Source organism: Limulus polyphemus, unplaced genomic scaffold, assembly GCF_000517525.1.
Source record: "Limulus polyphemus unplaced genomic scaffold, Limulus_polyphemus-2.1.2 Scaffold16, whole genome shotgun sequence".
NCBI classification, from domain to species: Eukaryota; Metazoa; Arthropoda; class Merostomata; order Xiphosura; family Limulidae; genus Limulus; species Limulus polyphemus.
In genome coordinates this window covers 329,854-349,744 of record NW_013665626.1, presented here as the reverse complement: position 1 = coordinate 349,744, position 19,891 = coordinate 329,854, and the positions used below count along the sequence as shown (strand labels likewise).

At 31.7% G+C, this 19,891-nt stretch overlaps 1 protein-coding gene and 1 long non-coding RNA gene across 2 annotated transcripts in view; one reads left to right on the top strand and one right to left on the bottom strand.

The window, feature by feature from the left end:
* Positions 1 to 239: 239 nt before the first annotated feature.
* LOC106457343 (acyloxyacyl hydrolase-like) overlaps positions 240 to 19,891 on the top strand; it is a gene marked incomplete at its 5' end in the record, with an annotated part of 100,761 nt that continues 81,109 nt past the window's right edge. The window contains one exon of the mRNA XM_022383526.1: positions 240 to 369. Coding sequence (XP_022239234.1) covers positions 240 to 369 — 130 coding nt within the window. The remainder of the gene's footprint in view (positions 370 to 19,891) is intronic.
* Positions 3,484 to 19,891, bottom strand: part of LOC111085358 — a 50,010-nt gene continuing 33,602 nt past the window's right edge. The window contains exon 3 of the long non-coding RNA XR_002610209.1: positions 3,484 to 3,944. This is a non-coding gene — a long non-coding RNA (uncharacterized LOC111085358). The remainder of the gene's footprint in view (positions 3,945 to 19,891) is intronic.

Below are 19,891 nucleotides of genomic sequence, written 5' to 3'. Positions count from 1 at the left end.
AAGGTGCTGAGCATCATTATGGAATTTAGTTTTTCAGAAGGTCGGTTTATGTGAGATATACGAGATTTCTATTACATGACTACATACGTGCGTCATGCTTAATTACTGGCTCATGACACTATTGTAATTATTGAAATTTCAAGTATCTATCGAGATTTTCGCAACCAAATGTAGCGTTGTAGACGTGAACTCAGATTAAAATATGCCTTTATTTGACCAACGTTAGACATATTAGATGATTTCTGTTCCTCACCATCCCTGAAACGTGGTTGCCAGATGGACTGGGAATAAATTGTTTACTCCATTTTGTGATCGGATGTACCTTCGGCAACATCGAGTATGCAAGGATTATCAAGAAGTCTGGTAAAGGTAGGAACGCCAGATTCAATATACAGGCTTATAACTGGACAATATTTCTTGTAAACACTGGTAAACATTAAAGTTTATCCATAAACAAATTAAATTAAGGAACAATGATTTATTTTAATTTGGGATAATTTTACAAGACAAATAGTTAAAATGTACATAAAATTGTACAGTGTAATTAATTAAATAGTTTTAAGCAATGAAAGTTCGAGGTAAACGTAAATGTTATTTGATATTGTAAAATTAAAGACTTTTGTTCTATTATCATATAAGCGTTACTATATAGTGTTATAACCGTCCTTTGTTTTTGAGAAAATATTTTTCACAACAAATCCCATACAACGGTTAGCCAAAAGGTATTAGATAACATCCACCAGGTGGATAATATTATCTACTGTGCACCTAGTTAGGCTAATGGAAGTCGAAGTATACTGAAACTTCCGTTCTTAGACTGTTGTGGTATGGAGTTGTTCTCTAATATGCGCAACTATGATTTTATTTTAGAATTTACACAATTTATATCACTTTAAGATTCTGAAAAAAAAACAAAAACAGAGTATTAAAACAAGCTGAAAAACTAGGTAAATTTAAACCCCGATCTGGCTAATTGTAGCTAAGAAACTAAGCAGGCTCCAAAACTAATTTGCTCTGTAAGAGTAACAGCATACGAGTGTGTAAAAGTGTACACATAGTTTTATGTTGGTATAGAGAACGTTCTAAGTAAAGAAAATAGCACTCTAATATATAATTTGTGCTTGAAATTTAAGCATAACTAAAAAAATGATATCATATTTTCATAATAATAATACCATACTCTCCATATTACAATATTTTATATTGTTCGCAAAAGGATAAAGCATCATAAACTTTATGGAAATCGCATATTTCACTCGCTTTATGATGTTTGAACATATATATACAAAAATGAGGTCCTCATAATGACGCGCACGTTTTTGACTTTCCACCAACACGTATAAAGTAAGATGCTCACGAGATGTCTATATAAGAAGCTAAGTTCTATGACCAACCACCTTAAAGAATCTTCAGCGTAGCAACATTGTTGTAATAATTTCTTACTAAACGTGCTCGCTATAATAATATATACCAGTATCAAAAATTAAAAAGAAACAATAGTCAAACTTATTAATACTATCGAAAGGCAATAATAAAAAAAAAGTCTCCAACGTTGTATTGACGAGTTTAAAGGATATTTTTCCTTTCATTAAACAATTATTCAATAAGTATGTACTTTTTTGTGAAAGTTTTAACTTTGAAAATATTTACGCATAGTTCAATTTAGACAGTTAATGGATGTTAAAGCTCTGATCTTTGGGTACATAAATATTAATATAAGAAACATGACCCACTAAGCTGTAGCAGTTTATGTACTTTTCTGAACCTTTTGGTAGCTTGAATGTTATATCCTCTACAGCTGTAATTTTCTTATTTGTAGGATAAGTAAGACATTTCTCCTATTAGTGTCATAGGGTGAAATAGTAACCAGATTTATTTGTTTTTATTAGTTATTCAAATAATACAAGTTTGATTTACTTATTTCTTTAAAATGTTTTCATGTTTTGAAATGACGATTTTTTGTCCGTATTTTGATTTTTTGAAAGCTACGATAAAACAATTTCAGCTTTAAATTTCATGGGTGAAATTGGTTATTTATTGAGAGCATTTGTAGCACTTATCACAGTAATTTCTAATTGGAAGTAGCATTAAAGTTACTAGCTAGCAAAAAAGAGTTTAATACCCTATGATGTGTTTGGTTAATTATATAAAATGTATATTCATGTAGATTATCACTTTTTTTCATATAGTGAGGATTAATCACAGTTTGTAATAACGGCGTACGTGGTCCCATGCTGCCCTTGGAAATGTTTTCTCCGTCATTAATCGTATTTATTCTGAAGGGCATAGTTAAGCACTTTTGTCCAACACCACAACTGTGTTTTACTATAAAGAATTTCTTCGAAGGGTGTAAAAAAATCAATCTTAGACCATATATCATGACAGACCTTCCCTATAATTTTCATTGTAGTATACTTGGACGCGCAGCAACATAGATGGGAGTTGCATCAGGGGAACTGACAAATATGTGGTCAAATAGGATTGGTGTGATTGCATGAAAACAACTTTTTATTTCGAGGTGCATCTGGAAGCATTAGAGTCTTTATGAACTTATAATCCTTATTTATTGGTTTGTTAAAGATACCAAGTGATAAACCCATCTTCATCACAATGACCTTTGGTGTAGAAGGGTTTTTTCTCGCAATCAGCGCTTTATTTTGCGGTTGATGACGTTGTAGCGAATTGGCTTTTTTTGTGTGGTTTTGGAGACCATTGGTGCAAGAGGTTTTTCGCTTCTACAGAGAATACTGACGGCCCCTTCTTCGAAGTGTTGCGTCTTTTGGTTCTACAGCGTTTGGTAATTAATCTTGCTAAACGAATATTTTCTCTCGCAAAGGGATGTAACATATTTCTCTAGCCATAAGTTTAACCATAGCTGAGCTGCACTGTCGAATGGTCAGAAAGTTTTCATGAACCGAATATATGAGTCAGACTTATTGCTTCTTATGCCATGGTGCGACAATATGCCACTGCATAAGCGTATGCAATCGTTCTTATAAAATGTTATTAAACCTCTTTATAAAGTCATCTTAGCTGATCTAACTCAGTCTTTAGATTTAACGAAGCTATAGATCTTCAATATGTATACAGAAAAGCAACAACAAATGAAACTCAAACATAGAAAGGTTAATATTCGTAGTTTTAGTAATTGTCCCATTATCAGTCAAGTTTTTCATTGAGTGGTTAATTTCTTCATATTTTTTATCATTTTATTGAAATATCATTAAATTGGTGCTGATGTTTCTTTATCAGCCACTCCAGATAACAAACATATACATACTTGACGGATAAATGCATAAAATTCCAAAGTTAGTTAAAATACAGAGTATTAGCATTATATCAGCTAAATTCTTATTTGATATTGTACAGGGGAAATAAAACGATGCTATTAAAGTGCGATAAAAATAATTTTATTTATTATTTAAAGTTTGCATTACATGTTATTTTTCATTTATACTAGTCAAACTGAGTATGTTAAGTTAAGATTTTAATTTTAGTTCTTAGTTTAGTCATTTATGGTGTAGTTTGGAGTAAACATTTGTCAAGTAACTTATTTTCTGAGCGCGTTGTATTTTATTGTGGCTTAAACAATTGTACTTGATATTTACATTATAATTCTTCTAAAACGTAAATATACAAGGTTTCCACTTCAACAGGCAAGACGAACAAGTACCGTTTTAGTAGAGATTTGAGGCCTATTGCTCCCCACATCGCTGTTGATTTATTTCTCACATGTTCACCAAGCTGGTAATTTCATAAACATGTGGGGTACATGAAAGACGTATAAGGCCCAGTCCCGGCTCCTCAAAGCTCTCTTTCCGTTTCCTTGTATACTTGCAAATCTTTTTCTGTATACAAAATAATATACCGGAAATGTTGCATTCGTAAGAAACATGGTTCATGTAAACGTTAACGTATGGCGATCCAGATGGCTGAACAGACACCTATAACAAAGAGACAATAAAAAGAACTGGTTAGAAAATTAATTCTGTAAAGAAATACACAGATGAAGAAGGAAACTTATATACAGGCAAGCACACTGACAGAAAGTTAGGAACAACAGTGTAGAAATGGACTGATAACTAAAAATAAAAATCGACACGGAATATCACTGTATTTTGTATTATATCAATTATATGATTTGTGCAAGATTTAGACTGATACCAAATTTTAAAACATGTGATTTTTGGGCGAATCAGTAATATTATAATACGATTAAGTTATATTATTTACTAACTACGTAACAACCAGTAAAATATAAATAAATATCCCAGAATAAACCATTTTAAATCCTACTTCTTTATTTTTAAACCAAACAATTGAAAATGTCTTTTTTTATTCATTTTTACAATTGTAAATGTATATTTACAAACGGGAGTAACTTACTAGATGTCAGTCACTGTGCGCTTATAGAAAAGTAGTGAAAAAAGAAAGGAACAGATAGAAAGATCTAACAAATAACTGCAAATGAATTGGGAAGATCCCATCATGAACTACATGTATCCATAAACACTATAAAGGTATTTGAAATGTACAATTACAAAACAGATCATTTTGGATTTCGATGTTTAATGGAAGTGCAAGATATAAACGTTTACCTTAACAGTACACTAAAGATCACTTTAATATACTTTGGTTAATCTTTCAAGTTATCTATTTATCGTATACAATTTATTTGGGTAAACCTTCAAACGAAAACTTCTAAACTACATAATATACAAGTGCACTTACTGTATACATAAAATTGGAACATGTGTTTCTCTATCGGCTCAGTGCATACTCTGTGCACTGTCGGTGACCCCTGACCTAACAAGTTTGGTTTTATAGATATTTTGTAATCTTCTTGGAACATTCCATTTGAATGGCAATTATTAGGTATGAAAGTATATTTTTCTCTCTTTCAACACATAGATATTATAAATATTTAAAACATTTATAAGTTAATTTTAGATGTAATATTTCTCTTGTCGCTTCCTGGACCCAAGACAGTACTTCTAAGGACACATGAGTGAAAACAAATTATAATCAACCACATTACGTCTGCCATATCCAGTGCAGGCGAGGCTTTTCGTTCAACATCAGTAATCATCATGTCCACGAGGCAATGCTAGGCACTATATATATGTATATAATTATTTTTCATGGACAGATTAAGCAAGTGAATTGTAATTATCATTAATTTCATTTAAATCGCTTACAATTCTCATTTTAAGGATAAGAACGAAGAGCGGAACATTATTTGTTTTATTTCAATTTCAACACCGATTATCTATATATACTTATCATTATCATTTTAATTTTTTTAACGAACTTTACTATCATTTACAAGATCTGGCGAAACAGCAAGCTAGTATTCTTGTTTCCGTTGAGAGTCAAGCAACCACAGAATCAAAATGAGAAATTACTTTGATAAATATAACAGTTCATGAGTAAAATCATGGTCTAATATGCCATGATATGTCAACCAAACTACATCTGTCATGTCCAGTGCCAACGAGGCCTTTCCCTCATTATCACGGCTCACTAGACTGGCTGGGTTACTACAGACATACTAGTGGTATAGTCACTATACGTCGTAACGTTATTTTACTGTAAACTAGTTCTAGTTCATAAAAATTATACAAATAAATTATAATTACGCTAGTATCATAAAACAAAATACGTCATGGTTCTTAAAAACATGACGAGAGTTTATCATCAAATTATGAAACATGTACATCTGTCAATTCTCTAGTACTACACCGAAAATTTCTTTATTTTCGTGGCTCTGCTAAACTGTAACATGAATGTAAAATTCAACCAATGCATATTAGTTAAGATTATAGATGTTTTTTGTTAAGCAGTGTTAATTATAAAATAAAAGTCGTTCTTGTTTTAAAGGTCTGATGTTGACAGCTATGAACCTCTGTTAATAAATAACTTATAATGGATATTAAAGCAGTGGTTTTGTTGATTAAATGTAAAAGTTTATAAATAACTGTAGTATTCAGGGGTTGTACAAAGTCTGGAATCATTTGCTCCTATAAATATACAAGTCGACACGTTGAACGTGTAGTTTTATTCTTGTGTTTCTGAAGTTAGTATAAGCATATGATTCTACAATCCCTGGTATACTTCAGTTCTGGACAGGATTTCATTAGGAAAGATCTCACTCACTTTTAACTGGTGTAGAAGCTCGTTTTGTAGATATATCTGTAAAATTATTGACGTCTGCATGTATTACTGCCGGAAAAACCTTAAACGTTAAGGGCAATATTCAGGAATTTTGTAAAAGTAAACAATGAAGAAATAAAAGAACAGAATAAGCTCAGAATTCAATGCTAGAAGACAAAAACCAGTGTCAGAGTAATCTGAACGTCGTAAGATCATACATGTGAGATATGGTAGATGCATGCCATCCAATACTCCAAGAAATGCACATTCGCACATCCATAAAATGAGCATTTGTGGAGGCAGAACAATGAAGCAAGTGCTTGGTTCTAGATGTAATGATTGTATGTGGTTTTTTACTGTGTCACATCTGCTTAGTGTCTATAGTCTTGATAAAATACCTGCATTGAAAGGCAAGATAACAGACAAACGTTTAAAGAATATATGAAGGAATCAGGCTTACTGTACGGTACAACACATTTATCCATCCGATTATGGCCCCTTTCAAGATGATAATGTACCTATCCACACTTCAGGAGTTTCTGTAGACTGGTTCACCAAGCATAAAAAAAGACTTCAGTCATCTGTGCCTCCCTGACAATGATAATTATTACAGAGCATTCTGAAACCAGACTTCGGTATCGCTTGCTTGCTCCAGCATCATTGAAGATGCTATGTTATAATCTTGTTGAAGATTTCCAACATCACACTCTCTATGATGACTATACTTCGTGTTTATCTTTTTTTGGGGGAGGGAAGATATTTCTACTATTTTGTCCAATCTCTTTATATATATTGCAAGAAAGATACAGCTCCAAATGTATAATATCTAAATAAAGAAATAAGTACATACTAAAGTACAGTTAAAAGACAATCAAATGATTAGTCAACAGCACCCATCGCCAATTCTTGGTTTACTCTAATCGAATATTGGGATTTGATCGTCAATCTTATAACACACCAATGAGCTCAAAGTACGGAGCGCGAATTTTCTCCAACGGACATAACCCTCGAATCCACAATCTTGCACGCTACGTCCAACCCAAATCGTACGTAAAACAAAAACTTGATTTTGTTCATAATATTAATGAAATAGTTAATTATTTTAGAATATAATATGATTTGAAATATATTATATATTTTGTATATTTAAACCATCAAGTTACTAATACAAGGGCGAAATAAATTTTAGTACAGAGAAAAATATTAGATACAGTTTTTGTGGTATCGTTTTAATAACGCATAACATATTCTTACAAAATATTACACCAGTCAAGAATGTAAAAGGTATTTTAATACACACATAGATATGTGTGTATGAGAGAGAGAGAGTCATTAATTGTTTATATTGAATAAGTAGAGTTGTTTAAACATTTGTTTTAACAACAAGTAAAAGCTTAGAATGGTCTATTCTTTCATTGGGGTGTGTGTCTGAGAGTGGGGTGTGTGTCTGAGAGCCAGACTACAGACACACACCCCAATGAAAGAATAGACCATTCCAAGCTTTTACTTGTTGTTAAACAATTGTTTATATACGTACATAGGTATCTAATGAGTCCAATTTTAATTCGACTCAACAAAATAGCCATTTTGGTATTATTATTACTGTTGTATGCTGATAGCATGCTTACAAAAAAGTACAGGAAGAATGAAGTTCTGAATTATTGACAAATAAAGATACACAGTTTATACAAGAACACCCATAAAAAAACGTTATAATATATAAGTATCATCCTGCATCCTCACAAATATTATTAACCTAAATCAACTAGCGCAAAAACAACAGAACTGCATATCTGATCAAATGCAAACAAATATAATTAGGATAAAAATACTACATTGGGGGCAATGTATTGTATGTCAGTGGGTAGAAAAATATATTGTTTACAATATATTTACAAATCTCACATGTGAAAGGAAGTAAACAATGTAAAATGTGGTTGGTAAAACCCATAAGGTCCCACGTTTGGACTATTTGCAGCTAGTTGTGAGAAGGCTGGTTTTCTATTGAAACAGTGTAAAAGTAAAATCATTGCCATTGAGAAGGTTTCCATGACCAATAGTGTAGAAACTAGTTTCCCAAGAATAAAGAAAATGCGACTTTAGGTCACTTGAACTTTTATACCAACTTATATCGATAGGATTGTATTTTGGGCAGCAAATGAAAGTTATATAGTGCCCGTATTATTATACATGCCGATAGGATTGTATTTTGGGCAGCAAATGAAAGTTATATAGTGCCCGTATTATTATACATGCCGATAGGATTGTATTTTGGGCAGCAAATGAAAGTTATATAGTGCCCGTATTATTATACATGCCGATGTCCACATAACTCTGCATTTCTGCTTAGTACCTATTGAATTTAGCATATTGTATTTTTCTTTATATACACACCTATAAATATAATAAGTTTTGACGCTACTGAATAGCAATACTAAGTGCTTAATTTTGCTATAAAAATTCCAATATGGTATAAGATTTATTTAGACTTTGCATAGGTTCAGTTAGAGCTAAGAGAATATTTTAATAGTTTGAACATATATTTGAATGCTATGTCAGAAATTACTGTAAAAGTGACGAATTATCAATGCTTTGAATCACTTACTATTGAGTTACAGTCATGTTGATTGAGTCTGCATATTTAATTTTTTCTTTCACAATCTAGAAATATAATTCATCAGGTTCTGAACTCTTAAGATTTTACCTAAAAAGGTTATTGAATGTTCTCTGTTCAAGCAGCCACTGCTTAGGATCTTCTTCAGCCCTAAACCTGCGCCACTAAAACCACCAAACATTTCGTGCGTTTCATTTTGTTCGTTGAAGATAGAAAAGCGTCTCAAATGTTAGAGATTTAAAAAAAAAATATTATTATTAGAGTATCTTGGTTTCTTCTCACACCTGCACAATCAAGTGTTCTTGAGATCTCCGTGTGTGGCTCTAAACTAAAACTTTCACGTGAGAAGTTCAGGGGTGATCCCGGCTTCTTGTTGGATAGACTCCCACTAATCTTCCGGCTCAAGTGGCGAGATCAGCATTAGGCTTCGCGACATGTTGTTTGCATTTCGTCGCCTCCGTCCATAACCACTACAAAAGAAACTATTCTTTGGGGTAACAAAACACAACTTTTCGAAAAGGCTGGCATGACCACGAGCATCAATGACATTTAGCCCTGCGTGCCTTTTCCCGCTGATTCTGACAAGCTTGCTGTGCTAATCCTGGACAAAGAAACTAAAAGGCGTGGAAAATTGAGTCACTCAACCGCTTTGCACGTGTGCTGGCTGAGAGGAACCCTTCAGCGTGGATAAACTGACCAAACATAAAACCACGGTCTAGTATTTTATATGCTATATCGAATTAACTGGACGAATTGGTTGTCAATTAAGTGTAATTTTAATCTCTGCGCAACGTTATGATACTCATCTCTTGTCCGAACGTTTCGTCGAAATGATTTAATATGAAATACATGCCATTATATAGTAAGAGGTTTCATTGATAATTTTCAAAAATAAGATTAAAATATCCAGAACATCAATAATTTATATTGCAACTCTCAATAAGTTATATAACAACCTCTTTATCTATCTTTTAGCATTGTTTAAAAGATAAAGCTTGTCTATTCCACATATAAGTGTGAACAAAATATTAATCAGTGGTTTTTGTGACGTTACATCACAGCTAGATTTAATGTCATAACCCATTGATCTATATATCACGCTTCGCCAACATAAGATGTTATATACCATAATAGTAATAATAATAATGTGATTAATTATAATAAAAAGTTTAGCTGAAAAATGATCACAGTAGATCGGTTATTTGTGTGGCATTACATCACAAAAGGGTTGAAAATGTTTAACAAGTCTTTGTTTACTGACCATCTTGCATTTAGGTCGGACAAGCTATGCTGTCCCACAGTTAACCACGGTAGCTGCCTCGTCCGCTACAGTGAACCTGGTTAAGTCTTATTTTGATGTAATGTCACAGAAATAACTGATTTACACACCACGTATCGCCGGCATACGACTTTATATACAATAATAATCATTGTGATGCTATCACTATTTTAAGTTTAACGTTACAATTACACACCTTTATGAAGATATTGTACATCAGAATAATAACTATGATACAACTGTAAGTAGACAAGTCTTTCCAATCTCTTTTGTTTTTGTTCCTGAGTATCAGCGATAGAAAATAATCTTTAACATTCGATAGAATATTCAAATAAGAAATCAAACTACATTTTAGCAAAGTTAAGTACAAATGAAACACACACACACACTATATATATATACTTTTTTGTGTGTATATTTTAATAAGTGTGAGCTAGCGTTTCTACAGGACATATGACGCTAATAAATCCACACTTGCAAGAAAATGAATTGAGTAACAGTCAGGCGAGCTGATTGGTTTGTCAGACTCATTTCCAATTTTTAGTTACAAGTATTTTTCTTTGAATGTTCTTGATACAAGCATGTATATGTGTAGTTAAATCACTATAATAGTTACATTTTGTCAACAGAATATGTGGTACTATCAGCATAAGCAAAAGCAACAAAAACTGCGCTATGTATAGCTTATTTTTTTAAATTATGTATACACAAGAACACACAAGTCTATAGTAAACTTAACATCAAGAAGAAATAATGGCTTCATAGAGCAGCAGCAGTATTTTGTAAACACAAGAACACACAAGTCTATAGTAAACTTAACATCAAGAAGAAATAATGGCTTCATAGAGCAGCAGCAGCACTATGTATACACAAGAACACACAAGTCTATAGTAAACTTAACATCAAGAAGAAATAATGGCTTCATAGAGCAGCAGCAGTATTTTGTAAACACAAGAACACACAAGTCTATAGCAAATTTAACATCAAGAAGAAATAATGGCGTCATAGAGCAGCAGCAGCACTATGTATACACAAGAATACACAAGTCTATAGTAAACTTAACATCAGGAAGAAATAATGGTGTCATAGAGCAGCAGCAGCATTATGTATACACAAAAACACACAAGTCTATAGTTAACTTAACATCAGGAAGAAATAATGGCGTCATAGTGCAGTAGCAGCATCATACCTCTGATGATTTTTTTTTATCTGAAGAACGAATAACCAGTGAAAGAATAAAATGATGTTGCACATATAGAATAGACGTAGCGGATGTATAATGAATGCATCTTAGTGGGAGAAATATGTATAGATATTGGATACAAATGACAGCAAGTTAGATTTAACCACGATTTGCAAAACTCGCCTATGGAATATCATTAGAAATGTAAAACTAGGACCCGTTAGTCCTTTCTCGATGTCCCACTTCTACTCAACCACTGCTGTCTAAAGTTAACTCTTGACTTTGTTCTTCTTCTAACTTTATGTGTATGAGTTACATATGCGATGTTACACTTGTTATTAGATTGGTTTTAGGTTGAATATGAATTATAATTAGAGCATTTTCTAGACAGTGTGATTTAAAATGTGAGATTTACAGACATAAGTGTTTGGAAAATATAAATTATAATAATGTCATTGTTTATTGGAGAAATAAATTGGGATTTTTTTTCTAACTTTTAATCAAACTAAAATAATTTTTATTCAAAAAAATCGGAAAAGGCGCAAAATCTAGTGTGGAAAGAGCAAAAAACATAAAATGGAAAATACATCTAAATACTCAAAATATTATCACGAATTTCGAATATTAACGATGATTTTCCTTAACTTATTGTTGCTCTTAAGACGTAGAAGTGTATTTGGAGAAGACAAACGTCCCCCAGTAGCACAGCAGTATGTTTGCAGATTTGCAACGCTAGAAGCTGGGTTTCGATACCCGTGGTGGGCAGAGCACCGATAGCTCATTGTGTAGCTTTGTGCTTAATTACAGACAAACAAAAGCAAAACAAAGCATCTTAAGATCAACCTTAAAACGTTTCTTTCTTAATTCAAAATGATGTTTTGTTGTGTGTAAACATTAGTTTATACAGAAATATTTATTACAATAACTAATAAAAGTGAAGCAAGTATTTTTATAAGGTATATATATATATATATTCAGTCTTTATGTGACACAATTAGCTAGTAGTTTTGTTGGCATCAGATGTTAAAGCGTATAGACATCTTAATTTAGTTTTCATGTTATATTATTTATTGATTAACTAATTTACACCAAATACTTTAATAAAAGGCCACAAAAATATTTCTGGTCAATATTTGTTTAAAATGAATTATCTTTAAAAAATTTCCCTTTTCAAACAATTATCTTAAACTAAGTTTAAAATTATTAAATTTTCAGACACTTAAATCGCATGCAATCACCCTTTTGTTGCAAGAACACTTCCTATTTTCATGAGCAAAGCAAGAAGAACGTACTTGTATGGCATCTAATCATGAAAAATTACGTCTTCTGTATAATTACACTTAACCAAAGGCTAGAGATGTCTTCTTCCTACTTTAAAACATCAACAGATTTTTGAGAATGGCGAAATAGCGTCAAATTTGATAGGTAATGTCCTACTTTGTTTTACGAAAACCTTGTTTCATTTAAGAGTAAAAGAAGTTTTGGTGTTTTATAGCACAAAGCTACACAATGTGTTATTTGCGCTCTGTTCACCGCTTGGAATCGAACCCTGGATATTAACGTTGTAAGTCTGTAAACTTCTCTTTAACCACGTGGGACGAAGAAAATAAACATACTTATTCGCTTGCAACTACAAAGAGCTGAGCAGTAAGTAGACTACATGCCTGAAACAAACAGGTAACGAACAGCACAAACAGATCATCACTTCCATTTTACTTTCGGATATAGATGGTAGTATTTCTCACAGCTGCCAAGATTTCAACATCTGGATTCCGTAGACTCCTGTCAGTTGAACATTTATCGTTTTCCTTTTGCTCAAAATCTACACTATCAACACTTCTACAGCAATTTTCAACCACAAATGATTAGGAGGTGACACCTCTCTAGAGACCTATTTCTTACCTTTTATATAGATGTTTATGTTTACATTATAATATATTGCTTTCAAGAAAACAAAACAAACAAAAAACGACTTGGCTGATTCTTTGCCAGAATAATAAAAACCGTGATGATTTAAATATAATTTACCTTTTTTTTTTGTATTTCAGAATCAGTCTCTTAAAAAGGTTATAACTGTTGTTTCATATATGGTAAGCCTAGAGATACCTTTTCAAAGCTTAAAAGGTGTATTACTTTGAATATTTATGAAGTCACAAAACATCCGTTGGTACCAAAGTACACTAGAGCCCATAGGTGTAGAATAAGGAGAAAAGAAGGTTCAGGCTATCTTAGTTTTCTCTCTTATTATTATTACTTGATGCAAGATCGATATAGTTATTAAGTAACGCTAGTATTGTAACTCCTTTATATATTGTTCTTATACTTATTTATCATTGTTTAAAGTTTATTACCACCTAAAACTTTATCCTTAAGCACATTGCTTAATCTTGATTATCACCTAAAATCTTACTCTCACGCACATTCTTTAATTTGATTATCACCTAAAATCTTACTCTCACGCACATTTTTTAATCTTGATTATCACCTAAAATCTTACTCTCACGCACATTCTTTAATCTTGATTATCACCTAAAATCTTACCCTCAAGTTCATTGTTTAATCTCTACTATCATCTAAAATCTTACTCTCACGCACATTTTTTAATCTTGATTATCACCTAAAATCTTACTCTCACGCACATTCATTTAATCTTGACTATCACCTAAAATCTTACTCTCAAGTTCATTGTTTAATCTCTACTATCACCTAAATAGTGCCACTACAGGAACTTCGTATAACCTGCAATATTACCTAAAAAGTGTCACTACAGGAACTTCGTATAACCTGCCTTATCACCTAAAAAGTGTCACTACAGGAACTTCGTATAACCTACATTATCACCTAAAAAGTGTCACTATAGAAACTTTGTACAAACTGTATTATCACCTAAAACGTGTCACTACAAAAAGTGTAATTGCAAGATCATATTACTTGAAGTAGCATTTATATAATGACACCAGAAAAAATGTTTATATTACACAAGTGTCTGAAATGTGTAAACATAAAACTTTGTGTGACTCTACTATTAATTTTGAGCTATATAAAAATAACTAATTCTAACAAAATCAATATGAAACTTGAATAAGCCATCCAACAAAACCAAACTGAAACATTGTAATTTAATTGAAGCAAGAGCAAGTCAAAAGATGTTGAATTCTCTCAAGTAAAAATAAGTCGAAGCAATGGCCAATTAATTGAAATAAAAGCGTCAAAACATCGAGCAAAAATAAATGTAAGCATCGTATAGTTATATCTTTATACACTTAATTAATGTATATATATATATGTACATAAACTGTATATGAAGTTATACATAAGCTCATTCAATCTTAAACAAGAGAAAGCAACTACGACTTTGTAAAGTAAATCAAGAGAAAGCGACCGAAAGACCGCAGAGAAGTAGCTGAAACACCATGTAGTACTTGTTTATTGTTAACCACAAAGCTATACAATGGGCTATCTGTGCTGTGCCCAATGCGAGTATCGAAACCCGATTGCTAGTGTTAGAAGCCTTCAGACTTCCACTGGAGTGAATCGAGAGAAAGCAACTGAAACATGGTAAAGTGATTCTAAACAGTTGAAATATCTTAAAGTAATTCAAGATAAAAAATGTAACATGAAACGTCGTGAAGTAATAGAAGAGAAAGCAACTGAAACACGGTAAAGTGATTCTAAACAGTGAGATATCTTAAAGTAATTCAAGATAAAAAATCTAATATGAAACGTCGTGAAGTAATAGAAGAGAAAGCAACTGAAACACCGAGCAATAATTAAAGAGGAAAAATAGTCGAAACTGTGAATAAATTCAAGAGGAAAGTAAACTAAAACTTGTGTTATATTAACATGCGTAGGGAATGAGACGGCATAGAACAGATGAAAATCAATTGAGATATACAAATATTCATGTAGAACACAAATGGAACATGTAGAATACAAATATTCATGTAGAACACAAATGGAACATGTAGAATACAAATATTCATGTAGAACACAAATGGAACATGTAGAATACAAATATTCATGTAGAACACGTGTTTTGTTCTTGAGAGAGTGTTTAGTTATCAAGAAGCTTGATTCTAAACAGGAATTATTTTGAACTTGTTTTGACGAAAGGTCGTGCCTGTCTATAAAGGTTATATCTAAAGAAATGTTTGCAAGGTTAACACTCAGACTGTAGTTTGGTAGATAAATTAATATTCAATTTGTGAATAATCAATTAGAGCTATATCTGAATAACTGATTCGAAGAATATTTATAGCTGTTTGATTACTAAGTAGATAATTAGTTAAATGATTCATTTCTAAAAAGTTGATTTGAAAGGTATTCTGTGTACTTGGTTGGTTTGATGAGTGACATTACTGTAGAGGAATGGAAAAGTAAGGTCTTTGAAACAAATATTCTTGCATGCAACATCAACTAAGTATAACCTTTTTAGATCACAATAAGAAATAACCGTTAGTTTCAAACTCTTCTTGAGTTATGTATTCCAAGTGTTCGATAATCTGAAGTAACATAAATGTTTTGGTTTTAACGTAAATTGTTTAGGTTGTTATCTGGGAAATCTTTAGAAGAAAGTTCTCAGAATATAAAAATGAAACAAAAACATGAGTGCAGTTTAAGACAGGATTACCTAGAACTTATTCAAATGGTAGTTTTCTTTTTCCTAGAACGAAAAAAAAAGTAAAGATTTTATTCATATCTGATGCAATGTTTACAGACTACATACAGTTCTTCGATGGTAGCCAGATAAGTTTAAAAATTTTAGATTTATTTTAAAATGGTTGGATATTTTGAGTTTTATTTGTAGTATGATTTTGCTTACCTCACATCCTTGCTCTTCGTAAACATTTGTATCCTACATCCACTATCTACAATCATTATTTGTATTATTAATTCTTACCCTAGAAATCTGATTTCTAAAGGACTTCAATAATATTGGTAGACATTATAATTCACTTTCTTAATCAGGTTCACACAATAACGATCGTTATTCATGTTCACACAATAGCAATCGTTATTTATGTTCACACAATAACAATTTTTATTCATGTTCGCACAATACCAATCGTTATTCATAAATCTGATGATATACATAGCGCCTAGACCACTACCATGTCTGTTGCTGCTCAGTTGGCCTAATGAGCCCTGATATTAAGCAAAACACCTCAACATCAATGGATATAGCAGATAAAATGTGATTGACATATTATGAAAACATTCTTCTTTGATTTGGTTCATGTCTTTTTAGAATTATTGTAACTTATTTCTACAGTATCTCTTAATGAAAACTGTAACATGTAAAACTTATTGGGATAATCAAAAGCTACTTTACTCGAGCATTAGGGATGTTTATCTAGACTTATCATATATGCTCATTTCTTACAGGAAATGTTCACTTAAAAACTAAATAACAAACTTTGAGCCTTATTTTATTTCACGGAGATTAATATATAAACCAATTATAGTAGAATGGTGATGGTTAGGTGAAGTATTTAAACAGACAGTGACCCAAAAATGTCAAACCAAGCACGTGAAACTGATTAGTACAGTTCAATTTTATACTCTCATGAGAAGGATTCGATTGAGATGAGTCGTATGGACGTTAGAAATCAAAACAGTCTATCTAAGGTTTCTTAGTAGAACGTTGTATGTATTACAAACCAGATGTATTTCATGAATTTTCATGTCATTATCATTGGTTTTTCTTACAAGCCTTGTTCCTGTAAGTAATGTTAATCTTACACCAAGGTAGTCAACTAACTAATGTATTTTACAAACATATACATGATTTGATATTTGAGTAAGGAAGCACACTGCTAATATAATAATAAGTTGGCAGACAAATTTGTAAGCAACAATTATGCTTATAAATCGTTGTTTGTCAACTTATTATAATATGGTTTGATACTTAGCTGTTGAAAAAATAAAATGAGTATAGCTTTAGCGATGAACATCAATGTGTAAAAAATTGTATGAAATTCTTCAGTTTATCATTTCTAAAACGAAGGCGCGAGTGAAAGCTATCATAAAATATATTACACTCAAATTTCAGTATTTGTATTCATGGCAAAGCTACTAAGGTTATCTACCACCATTCCTCATTTTGCGCTTATGACCACAGGGACGGCAGCCATTCAGCAGCAGCCTGCCATCCACGCTCAAAGATTGGCTGTCACCCTTATAACGTGCTCACAGCTTAAATCACGGAAAACATTTTATGGTATCACAAGGATTAAAACCTCTCCTCGTTAGTTCTGGAATCCAGAGCTCTACCACAAGGCCAACCCATGGCCCTTATAAGAGTTCAATTAATACCAGAAATGTATTGTAGAATAAGCCACTATTTTCGCATAGAACTTGCCTCAATGCATAAATTCTCCACGTGGAACAGCTAGAATTACATAAAATAAGTATGTCAGAGATGAGTTGTTCCAGAGATTTGTCTTTCTAAACTAAAACTTTGTTTTTCTTCTTGCTTCAAAGTAATTATTTAAACGTGTTCTTGAATTTATCTTTGAAAATGGTATATCTGAATTTTATAGGCAAAACAGCTCATGGGTTTATACTGTTATCCAGCAATTAAGTAAGATATCCTTGAAGACTCTTGAAAGATTTAGTTACCATGAGTTCTTAATGATTTTTATTTTATAACATTGAGGCTAATGTAAAAAAAACGCAAGGTAAGCTAAACAATTCGTAAATAATGTTAAGACTTTCTGCTTTTATAAACAGACAATGTTTATTTAACTAATGCTGTTATCCAAATGAGTCATTTTAAAACGTAAATTTTATCAGAGATAAATTTTACGCTCTCGTTTAAAATAAGAATAGCATTCAAGAAAAAAAAAACATTATTCTGACAGAATTACGTAAAATGAAGATAAAATCATATTGAAAAATTGACAAAGTGTAGCAAACTATTGTCTATGTTAATTACTATATATACTTATGCGGATTTAAATACTTACCAAACCTACAAAAATCATTATAGCTTATGCAAAAATTAACTATCAGCTCTGCTAATTCTTTTCGTAACAACTATAGCGACAAAACACATATTCTGTGTTTTTTTGTTGTTGTTAAGCACAAAGCTAGACAATGGGTTACATGTGCTCTACTCACCGTAGGTTTCGAAAGCCGAATTTTAACAACATAAGCTCTCAGCTTTACCGCTGAACCATCAGGAGCATACATTATGTGAAAGACTTTGAAAGTCAGACGTTAAATACTTCAATCAAAATGAAGGCTCCTGCTATTATAATAATCCACTAATTGTAGATGAAGGTAATTTAATCATCTAGTGTTGTGTGCCATGCAACCATTTAGTTTGAGTGTTGTGTGCCATGTAAAAGTGTCAGCTAGACTTGGTTTATATAATATCTTATATAAGTTTAATTAATTTTTTAGCTCATTATTTGCGTCCGTTTTCTTAAAGATTATAGTTATAAAGGATAATGTTTTTACATAAATAGTAAAACATTTAGCTTTACCTGTTCATATGTACACTTATACAAAACATTAAGTTTGAAGCAGCACATTATATTTATGCTTGCGTAATTCAAAATAACTTACAGAAAATAACGTTCTTTCTCTTTGAGAAACTAAGTGATGCTAAAGCCTAGAAGCGACAACATTAAAATGTTAACGTGTTGGTTTTAACGTAAGTGTTGAGATGTTACAAGAAGGTTAAAGGAGAGGGGAGTTTACAGCATTTGCTGAGTGCTATCTTTCACTACTTCCTGGACACATGAAACTGTGTTAGTTAGAGTTGATCTCACAACCACATTGCATCCATAATAATATAAATAAGTTATTAACTCGTCATTTCACTACAGTAATTAACTTAACACAGGTAAACAGAAAATAATGTGTTTCGTTTCAGACTTGTAAAAACATAAGACATATGTTTTAAAGAAATGGATATCACCTATATTACATAGATGTATGAAGTTACTATGTTAATAATGATAAATTATTTTACGAGATGTTGATCATAATAAGCTGAGCGTCTAAATTCCTATATTCCTTTTTGCTTAGTGTAACATATAAGTCTTATACTTATGACAGAATTTATCCATTTTATCCTTTTATAATTAGAAATCTAAACTTTATTGGGTGATACAACATAAAGAGTCGAAAGATTAATAGTGAACACATAAAACATTTTAATGGGTTGAAAACCTTGCTACTTACTTGTAAAACAGGTAAATTAATTCATATAATTATGTTTAATATTTCCACAATATCATTAATTCACTAATTAACATATACGAATATACTCTAAAAAAAAGCTGTGATTTGACACTTTTTTTGGGTGTGAAATACTGATACATAAGCTGCACCCAAAAATGTGAATTCACACACTTCTTAAAAATAAGTGATTTTACACATACAATAGAATTATGAACTATTATATAGTAATATTTTAAATAACTCATACTTCATACGAATAAGCTTGTCTCCCGGTGACGCAACAATAATTCTGTGAGCTCATAACGCTAAAATTCGGGTTTCGATACCTGCGGTGGGCAGAGCACAGATAGCCCTTTGTGTAGCTATGCGCTTAGCGATAAAACAATCAAACAAATAAGATTAATTGTAAATTTTTATAAAATGTTTTAACTGTGATAAAATTATCTCAATGAAAGCGATTTCGTTAACA